The sequence below is a fragment of the Leptidea sinapis genome, chromosome 26 (genome assembly GCF_905404315.1).
Source record: "Leptidea sinapis chromosome 26, ilLepSina1.1, whole genome shotgun sequence".
Classification (NCBI taxonomy): Eukaryota; Metazoa; Arthropoda; class Insecta; order Lepidoptera; family Pieridae; genus Leptidea; species Leptidea sinapis.
The window spans coordinates 2,965,584-2,985,364 of NC_066290.1; the positions used below are offsets into that span (position 1 = coordinate 2,965,584).

At 33.5% G+C, this 19,781-nt stretch overlaps 1 protein-coding gene across 3 annotated transcripts; it reads left to right on the forward strand.

Annotated features, from left to right (window-relative positions):
• The first annotated feature begins 9,803 nt into the window (after window positions 1-9,803).
• On the forward strand, window positions 9,804-19,683 carry LOC126972382 (uncharacterized). 3 transcript variants are annotated; one of them, XM_050819082.1, is made up of 2 exons: window positions 9,804-11,132; window positions 18,193-19,683. In XM_050819082.1, the coding sequence occupies exons 1-2, from the start codon at window positions 9,936-9,938 to the stop codon at window positions 19,378-19,380; spliced, it is 2,385 nt and encodes a 794-aa protein (XP_050675039.1). In that variant the 5' UTR covers window positions 9,804-9,935; the 3' UTR covers window positions 19,381-19,683. The 3 variants fall into 3 exon arrangements, with proteins under 3 accessions (XP_050675039.1, XP_050675042.1, XP_050675041.1); XM_050819085.1 differs by lacking the exon at window positions 9,804-11,132 and adding an exon at window positions 15,013-15,137; XM_050819084.1 differs by lacking the exon at window positions 9,804-11,132 and adding an exon at window positions 16,879-17,405.
• The last annotated feature ends 98 nt before the right edge of the window (window positions 19,684-19,781 follow it).

The window sequence follows — 19,781 nt, forward strand, 5'->3', positions numbered from 1 at the left end:
CGGCCGGGAACAAGTGGACACATAAGTGCTTTGTCCGTAAAGCTATGACGTCGAATATTGGTGGCCTTGAATCGTAACGGATCGAAATATGTTTGGGAATTCACTCGTTCATAACTGCGTAGGCAAATAAACCATCTTGTACACCTAATAAGGGTGAAAACTGGATGAGGTAAAAGAGTGCCCCGCGGCACAGCCGCTCTCATTGTTTTTTGAATTACCAGTGCCCGCGGGCACGGCCGATGCGGAAAGGCTAGAAAACTTTCAAAATTTTCTAGGTCTATTGTCGAGACAGAATTTTTAATTTCGACTTGATTCAATTATTATAATTATTAAAAACAAACATGATTTACAAATTATTCTAATTTAGCCCTCCCTATTTATTTAAAAATTGAGCCGATTGATCAACTCTTGTTTGATTAATTTTGTTTTGTTTGTGTACATAGACTAAGTTAACATCGCTTCGCTTAAATATACGCCGCAGCGAAGCGGTACGACGAGCGACTGCGGCATCCTAGATAATGTACAGGGTCTATGTTTCTGTGTATTACCATCATAAGATGGCGACTTATAAAAGTAATATTAAACCAAGGAAGTATGATTAGAGTTGTTTTATTTTAAATAAGTAATGAAATACATTTATTTATTTTAATTTATTGTGACTAATTAAATTGTATATAATTGGTTAAATGTTAAATTAAGTTCATGATATAATTATTATTATTCACCGTAAAGAACACTGTTGATGTATCTAAAACAAAAAAGACAAACACAATACATACAAAGGGTTAGTTGGTTAAAAGACAATCAAACTAAAGTTTTATATTATTTTGGTTAATGAATGAACATAAAATATAAACCATAGGGGAATTAACAAAGGAGAGTAAGGATTTGAAATCAGTGGGGCGAAGGATATCAGGAGGAAGGAGATAATAAACAGAAGAAAACAGTCGAGGGAAACTGAAAAAGATGTGATTGGGATTCATCAAGTCCACACTCACAAAGAGAGCTGTCTCTTATATACAGCTTAGCCAGATGGACGGGGGTACATGCATGGTAGGCCATGCGCCTTAATCTACAGATTGTACTTAAAATTTAGGATTACATTGTAATTGGGAATCCAAACTGCTGCACCAACACTGCCAAAGTCTGACAAATTTGAAGCATCAGTGTAAATGATGACCCAATCATGCCAATGTTTAGCTATATATTGTTTATACTAGGAATTTGCATCATGAGAGTTCTTTTCAATACCAAGATCCAAGAGAATTTGGGGTTCAAAGACAAGGGAGTGAAAAGGGATACCAAAAAGAGGAAACCTTTGGTACTGGAATATGGGAAAACTATTTCTATTTGATAAATAAAAAGCTAAACACATACTCACACACACACACACAAACACACAACACACGCCCTAAATTATATATAACATAGTTTTTGTGTTCATCATTTGTTGCATAGCTTGCATTGTTAGACCTTAAAATATGTTGATGTTTGTTATTTGACATTTTACATTGCACAACTGGGAAGAGACTGACCCCCATGTCACGGGCTGTCCTAGTTTGGAGTTCGAGGGTTTGTTGTCGAAGCAAAATTGTTTTTTTTTTGCAACAAATAAAGATTTATTATTATTAATTTTAGTATTGAAAAGACAGAGATAATCTTTATGAGACCAGTATTTATTAGAAGAAATAAAGTCTGACAGGATATGAAGTTTAGAAATAAGGGGATGATAAGGGAATCGAATGAGTTTCAAAAGAAAACGGTCAGATAAGAATAGTCTTCTAAGGTGAGCATCACCACATTCTACCTGAAGAGCATTCATAGGGGATGATTTTATAGCACCACATATTATCCGAAGGCATTTCGATTGTATTTTGTCGAGGGAACACAGGGCAGATTTATTACAAGGTTCAAAGGAAAAAGGAAAGTGCCGTAATCAAAGTGACTACGCACCAGGGCATTGTACATGAATTTCTGAGTGTATGGGTGGCAGCCCCACCAAACTCCAGATAGAGAACGCAAAATGTTCAAATTTTTTTCACATCTTTTAACAATATTGTTAATATGTTGAATGCCAGTTAATCTAGAATTCAGAACCATGCCTAAAAAATTAACCTAGTGCATAAAAGTAAATTTTTGTTGGCCATATTTATTTTTATTTATTTATTTAATAGGTACACACAACAGAATTACAACAAATACATAATAAAAAAAAATAAACTATCAGCTAAATACAAGATAGGCTGCAACGCCACGATGTGTACTCAGCATGTTTAGCATAAATTAATATCTATGCAAATACAACAGTAATAGCGATTTTAAAACTAACTTTAGGTAATGTAGTATTATAAAAGAAAAAGATAGAGAGAATATATATTTGGACAAATAGAAGTGAATAATTATGGTAGTTATATTAAGATGCTTTTTTAAAAATTTAAACAAATTAAGGAATTTATATAAACTAGATTTCCATTTACAAACAGATGAACTGTGGATGTCAGGTACTTCGCTGATTTCGAGTAGTAGTGCATTGTATTGACGACAGATTCTATAGATAGGGTTATGGAAGGACACGTTATTATTGCAGAACGGAATGATAAAAGGCTGTTCAAGTCTTGAAGACCGATTGGGAACTCTTAGATGAATATTCGACAAGAGGGAAGTAGAAATTGTCCCATCGAGTATTTTGTATAAAGTCGTTAGGCCATGCAATTTGCGACGGCTCTCGAGGCTCAGTAACTTGAAGTGAGATAGCCTTTCCTCATATATAGTCAGCTCCCTTTTTAGACCAAACCTAATCGTCAATACGCGAAGAAGACGTCTTTGAATAGACTCAAGCATATCAGTATATGTATTATATTGAGGTGACCAGACAATGGAGGCGTACTCGATTTGGCTCAGGATTAGCGACTTATAGAGTAACAGTAAACTATTTGGTGACTTCAATTCTTTAGTAGCTCTGCATATGAAGCCAGATAGCTTATTACATTTCTTGGCTATTTCTTCATAGTGATATTTAAAAGTTAGTTTCGAGTCAAAAGCAATACCTAGATCCCGTAAAACAAACTTCCGCTCAAGTGGTATATAATCAATTTTATAGTCAAACAAAATTGGGTTTTTAATACGAGTGAAAGACTCAAACTCCATACTATTAGCACTACACCAATCGAGTTGAGTATCAAGATCCAATTGTAGATCAATACAGTCACTAACAGTTTTAATTCGACTAAAAATTTTAAGGTCATCCGCATAAAGCAGGGAAACATTTCTTAGCCTAGGGATCAGATCATTAATATATATAATAAACATCAATGGGCCGAGATGGGATCCCTGAGGAACGCCGGATATTATAGAGACTCGTCGTGAGTAGAATCCCTTTAGAGCTACTAATTGACTACGATTGGATATATAAGATTTTATCCAACGTAAGAGGCAACCATGCAGACCAATAGTCTCCAATTTACAGGCCAATATTCTATGATTTACTCTATCAAAAGCCTTTTGGAAGTCAGTATAGATAGAGTCAACTTGACCATGATCGTTGAAAGCTCTACAAATAAAGTCTGTATCCTCCATCAAGTTACTGGCGGTTGACCTTCCTTTTAAGAAACCGTGTTGCTTCTGAGTGATATGCGGGATAAAGTGGTGGTATAGGTGGTCGTAAACTAAGGACTCTAATATTTTGGCAAAACTGGATAAGATGCTTATAGGCCTTCTGCTTATAGGAGTTCGGCTGCGGCTTCACCATCAGTTGCAATTTTGTCACCAAACTTAATGGTCTCGGGGATTGACGGTCCAAGTCTTTTACTTTTAATATAAGAAAAGAATAGTTTGGTTGAAGTATTAAGCGACTCTTCCACACTTAAAAGGAATGAGTTATAACAAGCCTTAATCAGAGCCTTGGACCTAGAGCGTAATAACCGAAACTCGTCGAAGTCCCTCGGATTATTGGTTTTTTTATATTTTTTATGGATACGATTTTTCTCTTCTATACAGGCTTTCAAAGATTCTGAAAACCAAATAGGATAGTTCAATCGACCAATTCGCTTATATTTTGTGTTTCTTTTTATTGTGTCGTTAAGTATTTCATAAAAACATTTAACACTCAAGTTGACATCACTATGGCTTAAAATACTGTCCCATGTGTTATTATTAAGTTGTAGTATACAACTTTTTGTGTCACATTTACGAAAGTTAGGCGCCATAATAGATTTGTTTTGTATATTTTTAATATTGGATTCAATAGACACATCGATCTCAATGGCTGGGTGGTGTCGGTCGGGCACACATAATGGGGAACTCTCAGATAAAGACACGTCTGTCAGATCTGTCATAAAAAGGTCAAGAGTACGATTATTTGAATTGCGAACATAATTATATTGCGACAGGCCACCCACCTCCAGTAGATCAATAAGTAGCGAAGATTTGGTATCGTAGGCTTTACTAGGGCACAGACGAGGAATGGAAATGTTATCGCACGACCATGTAATACCAGGCACATTAAAATCACCGAGAATAATAGTTTTAGAATTGTTTAGATTTAAAAGCGTATTACAACAATTATCATAAAAAGTGCGACATTGAGTGACATTCAGATCGGGAGGTAAGTATACAAGGTATATATTTAAGTTAAATCCACGTGATCCTCGGTTCTCTCGTACTGTTATCCATATATCCTCTAATGAGCTTTCAAGTTCGGAATGTCTAATTGCAAATAGATTTTTCTTAAGTGCTAACAGAACACCCCCACCGGATTGCTTTGACAAACAAGTAGATTCGCGGTCTCTACAAAATACGGTATACCTGTCATCCACAAATTCACTATTAGAGAAAGAGCTATCTAGGTTTGTTTCGCATAAACAGATAATATCATAATTCTCAATTAGGATATTTTTGTACAATTGCGTTAATTTACTTCTTATTCGGTTAACATTCTGATAAATATTTTCATAAAAAAAACTGATATTTAAAAATCCAAATAACGTAATAAATGTATAATCTTAAAACTAAATATTTATACAAAACAATAAGTAATATATATCACAAAATTAGCTTCTCAAGACACATGATATCTTTAATGTAAATAGCGGGTGAGGTGTCGTCTTTTCTTATATATACTCGGCCGAATTTAACCCATACGTACTTACATCCCTTATCCTTAGCCAGATGTCGCGCGGCTGCATGCAAGTCCTTACATTGCTTTGAAAGGTGTTCACCCACGAAAATAGGTATTTTATCTCCACTAACTCCGATGTGAACGGAATTTAGGTGATAGGTAGTGATAGCACGCTTTACATGCGACACATTTAAGTAAGTCAGACTGGCTGACAGCTTTCTTACATCCCAAGCAGTTCATAGCTAATTAGCGGTAAACACAGTATCGTAACTTATGACGTAGACGCGGAATGAACGAAGAGAACAGTACAGTTATATTCACAGTTAATAATAAATTTACAAGTACCGTCTTTATTTTTTTCACATTACCTGTTACACTTATTATTTTCACTTTTTTATAATGTATCACAGTGCACGATCCTCAACCGTGCGATAAACAATTTAATAATTGGTATAAATAACAATTTAGATATAGTTTTTTTTTTGTTAATTTAAAGTTATATACCTACTGTCACTGTTCTGCTTACTGTATCGTTAACACGGGAGTTCCACTACAGATTTTGTTTTGTGTTTAAATTGAGTGTCACTGGAAACTATTTGTGGAAAACAATTACTGATAAATTTTGAACACTGCACAACAGAATTATTAATAAGGTAACTTCTACTGATTGCTATTTTTTATTTTACAGCTGTCACACCGTGATGATCTGTGACGATGATATTAAATCCATATGATATTAAAACATCAGGAAGGGATCTAGATCGAGAAAAAAACAACCACAGTGCTTTCAGGGATACATAAGGACAATCCATTATTTAGAAGCCAATCATTGAGATAGCTAATAGCTGAATTAAGGCGAGAAGCAGCCTCCTCAATTTTAATAACAGACACATAGAGAGCCAAGTTATCGGCATATTGGATTATTTCACAAAAGGAATTGACTGAGTGCTCTAAATCATATGAGTAGATACTGTAGAGTAATGGGCTAAGGACAGAGCCTTGGGGAACCCCTTCCATACCTGTCTGGGAGAATGATTTTAATTTGGGGAACGAATGGTTACAGATCTAGAAGAGAGGAGATTAAAAATTATATTTACAATCTTCACAGGAATACTCAGCTGGAGCATTTTCTGCCTGAGCACTGGAAGAAGAACATTGTCATATGCAGATGAAACTTCTAAAAACACATCTACTAGAGGTTTATTCTTAGAAAAGGAAATACGGATATCAGTGACAAATGTGCTTAGACTGTCCAAAGTACTAGAACCCTTGCGGAAACCAAAATAGGACTTAGCCAATATATTTTTACTCTCCACTATCCATTCTAAACGATTCTTAATCAAATGTTCCAATACCTTAGCCATTGTGCAAGACGAAGATATTGGACGATAGCTAGATGGATCAAAGCTAGACTTGCCAGGTTTAAGAAGGGGTATAATAATCTGTGTTCTCCTGTACTGTTCCTCTGGTGGGGTACCTGTTAAAAATATATTGTTAAGAATGGATAAAAGTACCTAAGTTTTGCGGGGACGCTACTATTGGAGATGAAAGAATATGGAATCCCATCAATTCCTCGTGGCCCTCTAGTGCAATTGAGAGTTCCTCCCAAGAAAAAGGTATTTCAAAATCATCAGGGGAATCAAGAGGAAGAATGGGTGGGCAACGTTCTTCCAAAGAAGGTACAGAGGGGGGAGCTATTCTACAAGAGAATTGTTCAATCCAGTCGGACGGATCGTTAGATGAAATGACAGGGTACCGATAGCGTTTCATATTCTTCCAGACCTTAAAAGGGGGAGAAATAAGAGAGAGTTCCTCGCAGAAACGCGACCATCCAGATCTTTTCTTTTCTGACAAAAGTTTGGTGGTGGCAGCAAGTCTCTCAGGGGTAATTGAAGGAATAGTTCGTCAGTCTAACCCTGTTTTCCGATCAAGATCTGTTCAGTCAGAGGTTTTTACGTTTTAAATCAAAAATTACTTTCATATTATAAAGGGGAAAGTTTGTATGTTTATTTATTGGCTTGTGTTTATATTTGCTACTTCTTTACGTTCTAAAGGGATTTGGATTTAATAAGTTAAGGTAACCTTTAATAAGAGGAACTAATACTCAAATATAATATTTTAATTCACATAAAATAATTAGTTAACCTGGTTATTTAAATGTTAGGTTCCTTGAATTTAATAAAATTTGTCTTTTAGACTTGGATATCTTTTCCAGGGTATCTTGTTGGTACCTATATGTAGTGTAAGCGGACACCAACATTTCTTGGTATGACAGCTTTTGTCAAATTATAAATATGGCCAATTGGACTTTTGTATTTCACTAAATTGACAAAATATATTGACTTTCGAAAGAGATTTCAATACTTTTAATATTAAGAAAGTTTTATCATATGTTAATAAGCATGAATTTTTAAACGCTTAAATCTTTTAGTGGTATTTATAATATAAGTCAACCTCGAGGAAGTGATTCGAGCAAATGCCACTTGACTTATTTGGTTTGTAAAATTCTTCACATTTCTCTCTTACTTGTACTCTATACAGCTGAAAAATATTAGCTTTTACATATTTGCGATGTATATAAGTATCGATTATCACTAGGTAACGATATTTCCGTAATAAAGTGTAAGTAGCACTAGCATGTAATTGTTGACATTCTTGTAAGCCGTTCACATTACACAAAATACAAATCTGCTAATCATTGTTCACTAGGCCTTAAAACATTTTTAAAAACAAAACTACCGACTTCCAAAACACTATTCTAAAACAATAGATTTAATATGCACTAAAAAGTATAATAAGTATTGTGTATTTTTATACGATCTAATTAAAAAATCTAGGAACGATTATTGTTATTTTTGAATCTGTATCTTCGCGCCGCGGCCCCGCTCTCGCCTCCTTCCGTCGCGTGTGCGACTCATGCACACCTCACCTATAAATAAGTTACAAACCTACATTGGCTGACATTGACTCCAATAATAACAATAATCGTTACTAGAATTAGCTTTATTAATTAGATTGTATAAAAATACGCAATTATTTTTATAACTTTTAGTGAATATTAGATTTACTGTTTCGAAATAGTGTTTAGTCGGTTGTTTGTTTTTTAGATTTTAGTGAATCTGAACTACTCTAACTAATAATTTGTCTAAATTTGTGTAGATCTACTAAATTTTGCAATGCAGCAATGAACGTAAGCGCACTTCAATATTATTACAAATTGTTAGAAATAACGAATAAATTACTTGACCACAATGACGGTGACTGAAATATCCGGATAGCATAAAAAAGATTCGGCCTAGTATCGTGGATACAGATGAAAGAATTGAAGAGCAGAACCTAACCAAACTATCACCGACCTGCCTTTGCATATCCTTTCCAATAAAATAACTAATTATAGAAATCGGTTGGCGCGATATCAAGTTATTCGTAAATTTGTTGCGCACATACTTATAGCAAATTTAAGAATTCATGGTTTTCTCATGGTTGCCATTGACACGGGAAGAACCAGTTTTCAATTAAAAAAAGAATTATCAAAATCGGTTCTGAGGTAACAAACATAACAAAAAACATACCGACGAATCGAGAACCTTCATCTTTCTTGAAGTCGGTTAAAAAGAGCGACTCTATTGTTATCAGTCCTTTCATTTGTTCTATTCTGACAAGCGGGTCTTGTCAATAATATTGTACCATATTTAATGAAAATATATTCGTTTTTATTAAATTACTTACGCTTTTTGCATATCAATCTTATATACATAAAATAACCTTACCGATGATAAGTCACACCATCTTTCTTTTGAGTCGTTAATGTATTATAAAGCACACTTAGGCTTGTTGTTTGACACACAGTTGACACACGACTAAGGAGAAAAGGGCTCATCAAACTTAGCCCCCCAAAAAAAATTTATTTCTATTTTTGAATTTTCGCTATAAATAATTGTTTGTTCTTTTGTTGTTTATTTAAAAACAATTAATTAAAAATGGGGGGAAACGCCTACTATTTGGTTCTGGCACTCGCCGGCCGCTGCCGCGGCACGCTACGTTCGGCTCGTGCGTTGTTTTAACTGTTCTAACATAAAACCTAACCTAACCTAACCAATTTTAATGAATTGCAATTTTTTTTTAATCGAGATCAAACAAATGTTTATAGAGAACAATCAAGAACAAATGGCGAACTAACGATGTAATAAAAAAAATAATAAAAAAAAAATCTGGGGGGCTACCTTTCTTGAGCTGGAGAAAAGTGTGCTTACATTGTCTATAAGCGCACTTTTACCGTTTCGCTGTTAGACTGCGAATGATACGTCCATATGTATAGAACGTCATTGCCTGGATCTGTTAATTCTTTCGTAATAATATTGATATCATCTCAAAACAACCCTGAAAGCTTTCTCATGTTGAATGTTGTCCGGATAACAATAAAACATTCAACAACAACAACAATGCCGCCCGGACATTTTTGTCGATCTATTTTACAGGCTATTGGGACTTGGGAGTCTACTTGTTTAGTGTTTACGCCAAGTTTCTAGCAATATAAAAACGAATTAAATCATAGTAAAAACAAAAATAATGCGCTTTGACTAAACAGAAGTTCTTAGTTACCAGGTCATCAAATAAAAAAAAAATAAACAACGGTTGTGAAATCTCAAATTTGAATTTTCAATCACTATTCAATTGAATTGTGTTACTTTAAAGTCTAAATTTTAAATGTTTACTTTGAAGTGTTATTGAGTAAAGTGTTTTTATCTTACAAATATTATTTAATGCTTATTAATTTATTATGATAGATTAAATGTAATGAGATAAATATTATATTAGAATGATGTCGTCTGTAGTAAATCAACGTGATCTTGTTTCGATGATCAAAGAAGAGACTAGTATGAATATTGGAATTTTAGGTAAAGTACGACCGATGCATCAAGAACTAACCAAGCTTGTAATTAAAGACATCACTCTGGAGAAACCAACGCAAAATCTATTCTACCATCTTTCATATTATTTGGTTTCTATAATAGATCCAAAAGTTGGAGAAAATTTGTCTTGGCCACTATATGATTCAAATACTGAGCGTGCGTATAGAATTGGGTTGTATAATTTTATAACTGATTACAGCACTAAAGGTCTAATATATCAGGTGAAATCCTCTTTTTTGGTAAATCCAAATTCTTTCAAAGTCACTGTTTTACTATTCCAACTGTCTAAATTAGCTATCAATAAGATTCTTGTGACTAAAATGCGACCTGAAAGTCAGAAACAACTTTACAAAGAATTTACAGAGAAACGTCAAGCAGGGGGACCTGATTTCATTGAAGGTATAAATAAAGAGGTGGAGGTAATGTCAAGTAAATTGTCAAACTATTTGTGTAAGAGACAAATTCTTGAAAGTATAGCGAATATAATGAAAAAGAGAATCATTGAAATGGATAAGTATTGTTTAAGTCGTACAGCTGAGAATTATATCAATAATTTAGTTGATGGATTTCTGGCCCAACACGAAGTTGATGAAGATACTAAGCTCGAAGTATTAAAAATTAAAAATTTTGATGTTGAGTCACAAATTTTTGAAAATTATCTCAATCACATTGATTCAAAGACTGACATTCTTGAAAGTGAGTGGGACAGGAAAGTGACTCCTTACTTAAACATCTGTACACAAACAACTGAGGTAACAGAAGCACTTATCTTAAGATACACAGGCCAACTTGACCATAGTCTTTACACAGTAGAATATAATCCAAAAACAGATGCAATATGCACTAAAGATTTACAGAGTATTGCAAATGTGGAGCAAAAATATGTCCTTATGAAATTAGAGGTTAATGGAAGATTGCAGTTTCCTAACTTGATCAGGGCCTTCTTGATAGCTATAACATACATGTTAAAGAATGACGTTTTGGAGGATGATATCTATGAATTTAATAATTACTTGGCTGGAGGTGTTGACAAGTTTAAAAATATTGTATCTGCTATGAGTTTAATCAATGAGAAAGTGAGAAATGCTGAAGGTAAACTGCAGGTAAATATCTTATATGACTTATGTATATACTATTTTTATTGTATATATTATTTATTTTTATTTATGAGATATATTTATGAGACAAGAAATATGTTCACCTTAGGTTAAGTGATACACCATATGCATAACAATGCAGTATCACTCAGGATTCTTGAAAAAAAAAGATCTGAGTGGCATCATAATTGGATGTTGTTCCTGAAAAATGCTCCAAGCCACAAGCATCACATTTTAAGGAATTCATGTTTAATGTTTAATAATTATTTTTATATTTATTGTGTGTATTCCATACATGTGGGTTGGGCTACTAAGTCATGATGTCATTTAAAGAGTGACAGTAGGGCTGCCATTTTTTGTTAGTCCGTTAATATGAATCACATGACCAGTTTTGTGCTCTTAACTCAATTTCGGCATGATTGTAGTTTGGAACATTTTTCTGGAATTAAGTCCAATTCTGCTCAAGACAAGATGTTAAGTCTCAGCCTTGTTATTATGACAGTTCATTGTCAGTATTTATTTATTTATTTATTTATTTATTTATGATTCCTTACAGCTAACAAAATGAAAAGAGTATATTAAAAATTATACAGAATAGATACGCCAATTAAAAGGAATACTATTAACAGTACAATAAGTATGTGACAAAGTAGTTTAAGACAAAAACGAAAAATACTAGAAAAACTTACAAGAAAAAATTACATAGAAAGAAAAGAAGAAATCGTATCCATATTGAGTAGGTTGTGTGGTGTGAGTAGTGTGAGTGAATGTGAGTAGTGTGAGTGAATGTGATTGGTGTGAGTGAATGTGATTGGTGTGAGTGAATGTGAGTGGTGTGAGTGAATGTGAGTGTTCGAATATAATGTTTAAATTACGATGTGAGACTAATAATTTATCCTGAATATACTGATGATTAACTCCTGCAATTTAAACAGTTTAATATCAGTTTTTTGAACCTCAGACGTGATAAGTTGAAAATGTCGAATGTTTCTTATTATATATGTCAGGAATTCGAAATAGAGGTGAATATTTAAGATACTTAGTAGAGGCAAAGGGAATGTTAAATAAATTAGTATGCCTAGTACGTAATGTTGGTACCTGGAATGATATTTTATTTAAGATATCTGGACAGTCAAATTTATTATGTAATATATCATAAAAGAGTAACATATCAATTACATCTCTTCTATCTTCCAAGGTATCGATTTTATGATAATTACAGGCTTCTTTGTAGTCTATAGGAATGAATTGAGATTTAAAATTCAATTTTTTTATAAATATCTTTTGTATTTTTTCAAGGCGGTCAATATAACATTGATATGTAGGCCTCCAGATAGGACTTGCGAATTCAAGGATGCTTCGCACGTAAGCATAATATAGCACTTTTAGGCACAAGATGTCATTGAAAGGTTCGCAAGTGCGAAGAATAAACCCTAGATTTTTATAAGCCTTCTGTGTTATTATTTCGATGTGGTTATTATGGGTTAGTTTGCTATCATGGATCACACCTAAATCCCTTATTTGAGTAATTTTTGGAATAATTTCGTTATTTAAAGTATAATCAAATTTTATGTTATTATGCTTTCGTGAAAATGTAATAATTTGACATTTAGCAATATTAACTGTTATTTTATTTATTTTATAATATTGTGACAGTCTATTTAAGTCATCTTGTAACATAAAGCAATCGTCTATTTGTGAAATCTTTTTATAAATCTTTTTGTCATCAGCATACAGCGAGAAGTTTGAACTAGCAAAACAATTACTGATGTCATATAAATATATATTGTATAACAAAGGACCCAGGTGCGATCCCTGAGGTACACCAGAAGTCACCTCAACAAAGTCTGATCTAAAACCACCGAGGACGACGGCCTGACAGCGATTTCTTATATACGATTCTGTCCATCTAAGAAGGTTCCCTCTGATTCCAACTGCGTAAAGCTTCTTTAATAGTATACTGTGGTTGACTCTATCAAAAGCCTTTTCAAAATCTGTGTATATTACATCTATTTGTGATCTATCATTCATGTCGCACTTAACGGTATGAGTGAACTCAAGCAAGTTAGTAAGGACACTACGAGATTTAATAAAACCGTGTTGGTTGATAGGGATGCATTGTAGGCAATTTCTATAAATATGATCATATACAATTTTTTCTAACATTTTACCAAATATATTCAAAATGGAGATACCTCTATAGTTACTAATATTTGTTTTTGATTCCTTTTTATGTATTGGTACTATTTGGGCTTCCTTCCAACATCTAGGGAAGGTCCCTTCATTAATGGAGCGCTTAAAGAGTGTTAGTAGCGGAGGTAATAGGCCCGATTCACATTTCTTTATAAAAATAGCGGGTATACCGTCAGTACCGGCGCCCTTTCGGATATCCAATTTACTAAACAACCTCCTAAGTATTCTTTCATCGATCTCAATTGTGTGAAGATTTTCGGAAATATTTGATTCCTCGTTCAGGGTCTCATCATTTAGGTCACTAGGTTGGAATACACTTTGAAAGTATTCATTAAATGCATTGCAGATATCATGTCCATTCGTAAGTAAACTACTTCCGTAGTACATGTTGTGAGGAATACCAGAATCAGTGCGTTTATTTTTAATAAATTTCCAGAATTCTTTAGGCGAAGTTTTGATATTACTCTGACAACGATTCATATATTTTGTATATGATTCGATTTGCAACCTCTTTACTCGGGCTCTCAGCAAGGAGAACATGGCATAGTCTCCTGGATTTTTAAACTTTTTCCACCTAGTGTGAACTTTGTACTTCTCTTTTATTGAATTAATTAGAGCTGGAGTATACCATTTCGGGTATTGATGACGTGAGGAGATTTTTATAACAGGTATATGAGATTCTATGAGCGAATGAATAATTCTGTAAAAATTATCCACGGCCTCTTCAACGGAGCCATTTAGGATGTCGGACCAGTTTGTATTTTTTAATTTTAAATTTATCGTCTCATAGTCACCCTTAAAAAATTTCTTTATCACGCAAAAATGTGGTTGTAGGGCTTTCATAAAAAGGTCTTTTACGACGATAACCAGGGGACTATGAAAGTGGTCAATATTTACAAGTGAATCGCTACATATGTTACACTGTAAGTAAATATTTGATAAGACAAGATCAAGAATGTTACCACAGCTATTTTTGTTGAAATTATATTGTTTTAATCCCATCAGATTGTAAGTATTTAGTAAACTCAATGCCGATTCTAATAATTCTGAGTTACAGTATTTTGTAATGCTGTAACTATTATCATTACCATAACATGAAATGAAAGAAAAATTAAAATCTCCTATTATGAGAAAATTATCATTCGAATGTTTATCGTAAAATGATATTAGGGTCTTATTAAAGTTACGTAATAAATTATTCGCATCCGAGTTAGGGGGGATGTATGCCGCTATAATATGTAAATCCTTGTCACTACGTAGCGAGCGATTGCTTAAATATATACCCTTCGGAATAGTTAGCCATATACATTCTACTTGCTCGCAGTTTGAGTCCTGTGAAATAAACGCAGCAAGTAATTTCTTAATACATATCAAAACGCCCCCGCCCCTTCTCTTGTGTTTTCTGTCAAATCTGAATACATCATAACGACTGTCACATATTTCCGTGTTTAAAATTCCATCACATAGCCAACTTTCTGTTAAAATTATTATATCATAATTGCTTGTTTCTATATTATTATAAAGTGAGTGTAATTTCGTGCGTAACCCGCGAGTATTTTGATAATAAATTTTGAGATTATTTAAATCCATCATAAAGAAACCTAATTATTATGAAGTAAAAATATTTAAAATATAAGGAAATGTCAAAAAGAACACGGTTACGCAATATAATGTAAATACAATTACATAATTTCTAATATAAAAATTTGTTGCAATAAAAAGCAATTGATAACTTATTAAATGCATAACATGGCTAAAAACAATAACAGATAAGAGGGTAGATATAAAATCATTTACTAAAAATTGTACGGCAGTGATGTGAGTACTGAGTGTCAGAGGTTTTAAACAATTTAAGTTTTTGTTTCTTAAGATTAATAATAATGTGTAAGTGTGAATGAATATAATTAGTTTGATTTTTTTTGAGTGGTAAAAGTGTGTGTGATGAATATGTGTGTGTGTGATGAATATACGTATTTCTGGTACAATGAACTCTAATAATAAAAAATGGTAACTGAGCATTAAACCTGCGAAGTGTCTAAAAAATCGTTCAATTCCTCTTCTGACCTGATCGCCTTGGGTGGACATTTTTCATTGCGACGTAAATAAATTACGCAGTTCTTCACCCAAACAAATTTGATATTACGTTCCTTAGCTCTTAGTTTGCACTTATTAAGGAGCATCTTATTAGCAACTGTGAGGTGTTCGTTGATGAAGATTTTCATGGAATTGTCATCAAAGCCAAGATCACGTGAGGTTATCCCTTTTTGTTTATTATGCTTTTTGAAGTTAGCTAGGAGTTCATCTTTACCTCTCTTATCCTTAAGTTTAGCCACAATTTTCCTTGGGTGTCCTTGTTTCTGACGAATTGAGTGAACTCTTGTTATAAATTCAATGTCGTCTCTTCTAAGGTCGGAACCAATAGCCGTAGCTAAGAGAAGAAGTAATTCAACCAAATTTTCTTTCGATTTCTCCGGTATGCCAACTAACTCAATATTTAAGAAGCGGGATTTTTGCTGCTCGCGTTTGTTTTCTAAATCAAATGCAGCAATATTTTTTTGAAGATTAGAGATAGCAGCATCTTTCTTCGCAAGTTCAGTATCATAACTTTTTAATCTATTCTCGACGTTGAGAATCTGTGACTTAACCCGGTCGAGTTCTTGACTTAGAGATTCAACAACAGAGAGTTTTGTATCAATATCTGCCAGCCTCGTGTTAATATCTTCAATTACACTCGTATTTATCTTTGAGGTTAGTTCGTACATTTCATTGCGTAATTTTTCGACATGTTCTGGGAGTGAAGTGAGAGGGGACAGCATATTCTCAATTCTGGTTAGTTGCACCTGGTATGAAGCGTCCTCCGGAATTAGATTCTTGGAAGCAGAGCTCGTTTGGATAGGATTCTTTCTACATTCAGGACAAATCCACGAGCCCTGTCTTTCAAATCCCAGTCTCCGCCACCCAACTTCCGATAAGCTAACACAGTGGAAGTGATAGGTTAATCGGCAACCCGAACACGAGGCCCCATCCAGAACTTTTTCATTGCAACGCTTGCATAAATCTTCCATGCCGAAGGTTGTCAACGCCGGTGCTCAGGAATGTATTGATACGGAACTGGTTATTAATCGCGTCACTTTGTACTGCAGTAGGCAGCGGTATGCGTAGAAATAGAAGTCACCACAACACAGAAAACTATAACACTCAATCAGATTTCTATACTATTATTATATCAAAGAAATATCAGCACTACTTAAAAAACTATAACGTTAAGACTTAATAAAAACCTACTAATACTATTATTATATACAAAAGTAAAATATTGTTTGACGAACACGTCTTTGTCACATCGAGTTCGGATCGAGACGTATAGTATAAGTATATTTATGAAAATGTTATGTTCACAAATATTGTCACCTTTTTGCTCTTAATTGTGGTTTTCATTATTATAACTGTAGAAATAAGGGATTACTTGTAACTAATTCTAGAAGGCTACCTAAGGTACATAATAGCTTTACGGGTAAATGTTCACCACTGTTGGCCACTGTTCAGGCATTGTCTATAAATTAATTTAAATGCCACAGATGAATATCTAAGTGATTTGACAGCCTGGAACTAGATTATAATTAATTTATGGCAATAACATAGACAGTACATATTCCATAAGTTATTTAACAACCTTAGAACTATAATTCAAAACTAAAGTCTTTAGTGTTTTCACTGTACTGCACATGTAGATAGAACTCTGGGGAAGCAATAACAATGAAGATCGGTTTAAGAGTCATAGGAGGTCTCATTACGAGTTTTGCCTGTATTGTTTGAAGTTCGGTACAATAGATGTCTGATGAAATTGCTTAAAGGAATCTGAGGAAGCTGTAGTGAATTACGCATTAAAGCGACCACCAAATCATTTATCTTTACTTTTCTATGCATAAGCTTTGATTTAGGGTATTGTTGCTGTGTTTGGACTGGAATCAGCCATTGCAATTATCATGTAGAATCAATTTAAAACACGTCACAAGACAACCAAAAACATATTAATTTCTGTAAAAGTTCAACATCATAAGCGCTCTTCAACACATGCTTCTCTCTGTAGGTATCCTCTCCCAACCACCAATTCAAAGGTCGTCTAAAACATCCGAGTGGGGTTTTATATACATAATATACATTAACTGATAGATGTCATGTGAATATAAAAATGTATCAAATAACTAAAAATTTTATTTAATACACATTTACTTTTAATATTAATAAAATGCTATCATTTCTATGTGCTACCTTTTGATAGATTTTAAGTCTAACTACTAGGCCAAACTATGTAAATTACCAATTGAATTAAGAACCTCATCCTTTTTGAAGTCGGTTAATAAGAGACACACATTGATAATTTACTTATCACAGTGACAGTATCAAGAGCAGCCATCTATGATAATATTATTAGCTGAGTGTCGATTGTGTGGTGGTCAGTCACTCACCAAATACTCTCCCAGTGGATTTTTTCTGCTACTGTGCTTAAATGCAACAAAACAATTGGAACCACTCTCACTTCTAGTTTATTGCTAAGTCATTACTGCATCTCTGCTCATTTCATTTACTCTCTACACATGTTCTCTCTTACTGTACAAACAGTAATAGCGATCTTTTAGTAGCCTTTGGTTGTTCAATGGGTAGTAATCCCTGTGATCAATAATTAATTATTACTTCATAGCTGGTGTAACTAATAGTATAATCTGCAGTTCAGTTCACAATAATATTTTTTTAATTTTTTATTTGTAAAATTGTATAATGTAATATATTTTTGAGCGTAATAACTATAGTATTTCTCACAAAGGTGCTTCAGAGAATAATAATATTGAAAAAGTTATTAATTATTTTTCAGGTCAGACCACAGATTCAAGTAGTGAACTCTACAACACCACTCAAACAATTTACAGAGATCCCACTGATTCCCGATTTATCACAAATTTGGCCAAATATAAATAATATAACCCAGGAAGTTACAGACGCTTTCACCCCGATCAATATATCAAAAGACAATTTCAATTTACAATGGAATATGCAGAGTACATTCACTAGACCTTATCCTAAACCTCTGATTGCACCCACATTTCAAACACAGAAAGACGATTTTATTAAAAGCTTCATATCGGGAAATATAACCAGCAACTATCAAGCAACTGCAAGCCACAGTAATAACAATCTTTCTGTTATTTCACATAGCAATAAGGGTAACGACACAGTTACTGGCTGTACATCCGGCTTCACAAGAGATCAATTAAATCGGTTACTATCAATTAGAAAAACAAGTAGCTCTAAGAAGTTTAAAAAGAAAAATGACAGCAGAAAGCTTAATATTAAAACAGGAGCTCTGTTTAATGAATCTTTTGAGTCTGTGGATAGTAATGGACTATTCCGGAGCTATTCTTCGCCCGATCTGAATGAAAATAGAAAAAAGAGTTCCTTATCCTCAAGAGTTACAAACTTATCTGTCATGATGGAATGCAATTCATTTAATTTATCTGGTATCTCTGCTTTTGATTGCGATAATTTCAGTCCGGGAGCTGCAAACGCTGAGAGCTCTAGAAAAGCTATGGAAATATCTAATACACTGAGTTCACAAGTAACAAGTGTAGAACCTAAAAAAATATTAAAAGAAATAATAAATAATAATAGTACATGTGTATCTGGTAAGTCAAGCATAGAATGTGTAACATCTTCAAATGGTGTTACACCGAAATCAGATTTTAAAATGGCTCAAAGGACAAGCTCGTTAGAGAAAATAATAAATAGGTTCCAGAAAGTACGAGCAAATGTTGTATCTAATAGCAATCAAGTAATCAGTGAGGAAAAAGTGAATTTAAATACTCAAAATAATTTAGAGAAGCGTCGTTTATTGCCAGACTTATTAAGTCCAAGCTGGAATATGTTTAATACGGTTAAGACAGATTCTTTACAGCCAGAGTTGGAAGACGATGACATACCAACAAAACGGTACCCAAGAGAAAGTCTCGGTAGTGCATTAGGAGTTGATCACACATTCTTAGATCAATTTGAACTATCAGACTGATATTTATTATATAGCTCTAAGGTATAGTGAAATTTTAATAGCCATTATATTGTATGTTTATGCAGATACAAATATTATATATTTCTGAAATACATACAATTATGTGCATGAACTCTGATTTAATTTGTATAATAAAAGACAATATTTTGAAGCAAGGAAGAGGCTTTAATTAAGTATATTATTATTTTTAATTACCATAAATTTTACGGTCATATTGTGGCATAACTCATGAATCTTGATGAATTTTTATGTACTACAAAAAATTACATGAAATTCCATATTATATTTCTTGCTGCTTGTGAAGGGAATTTAATTTTTTACCTATTCATAAATGTATGTTTCTAGTTAGTTGTTTGATGTTTTTAACATTAAAAAACAAATTAGGGAGGCAATGGCCTGTG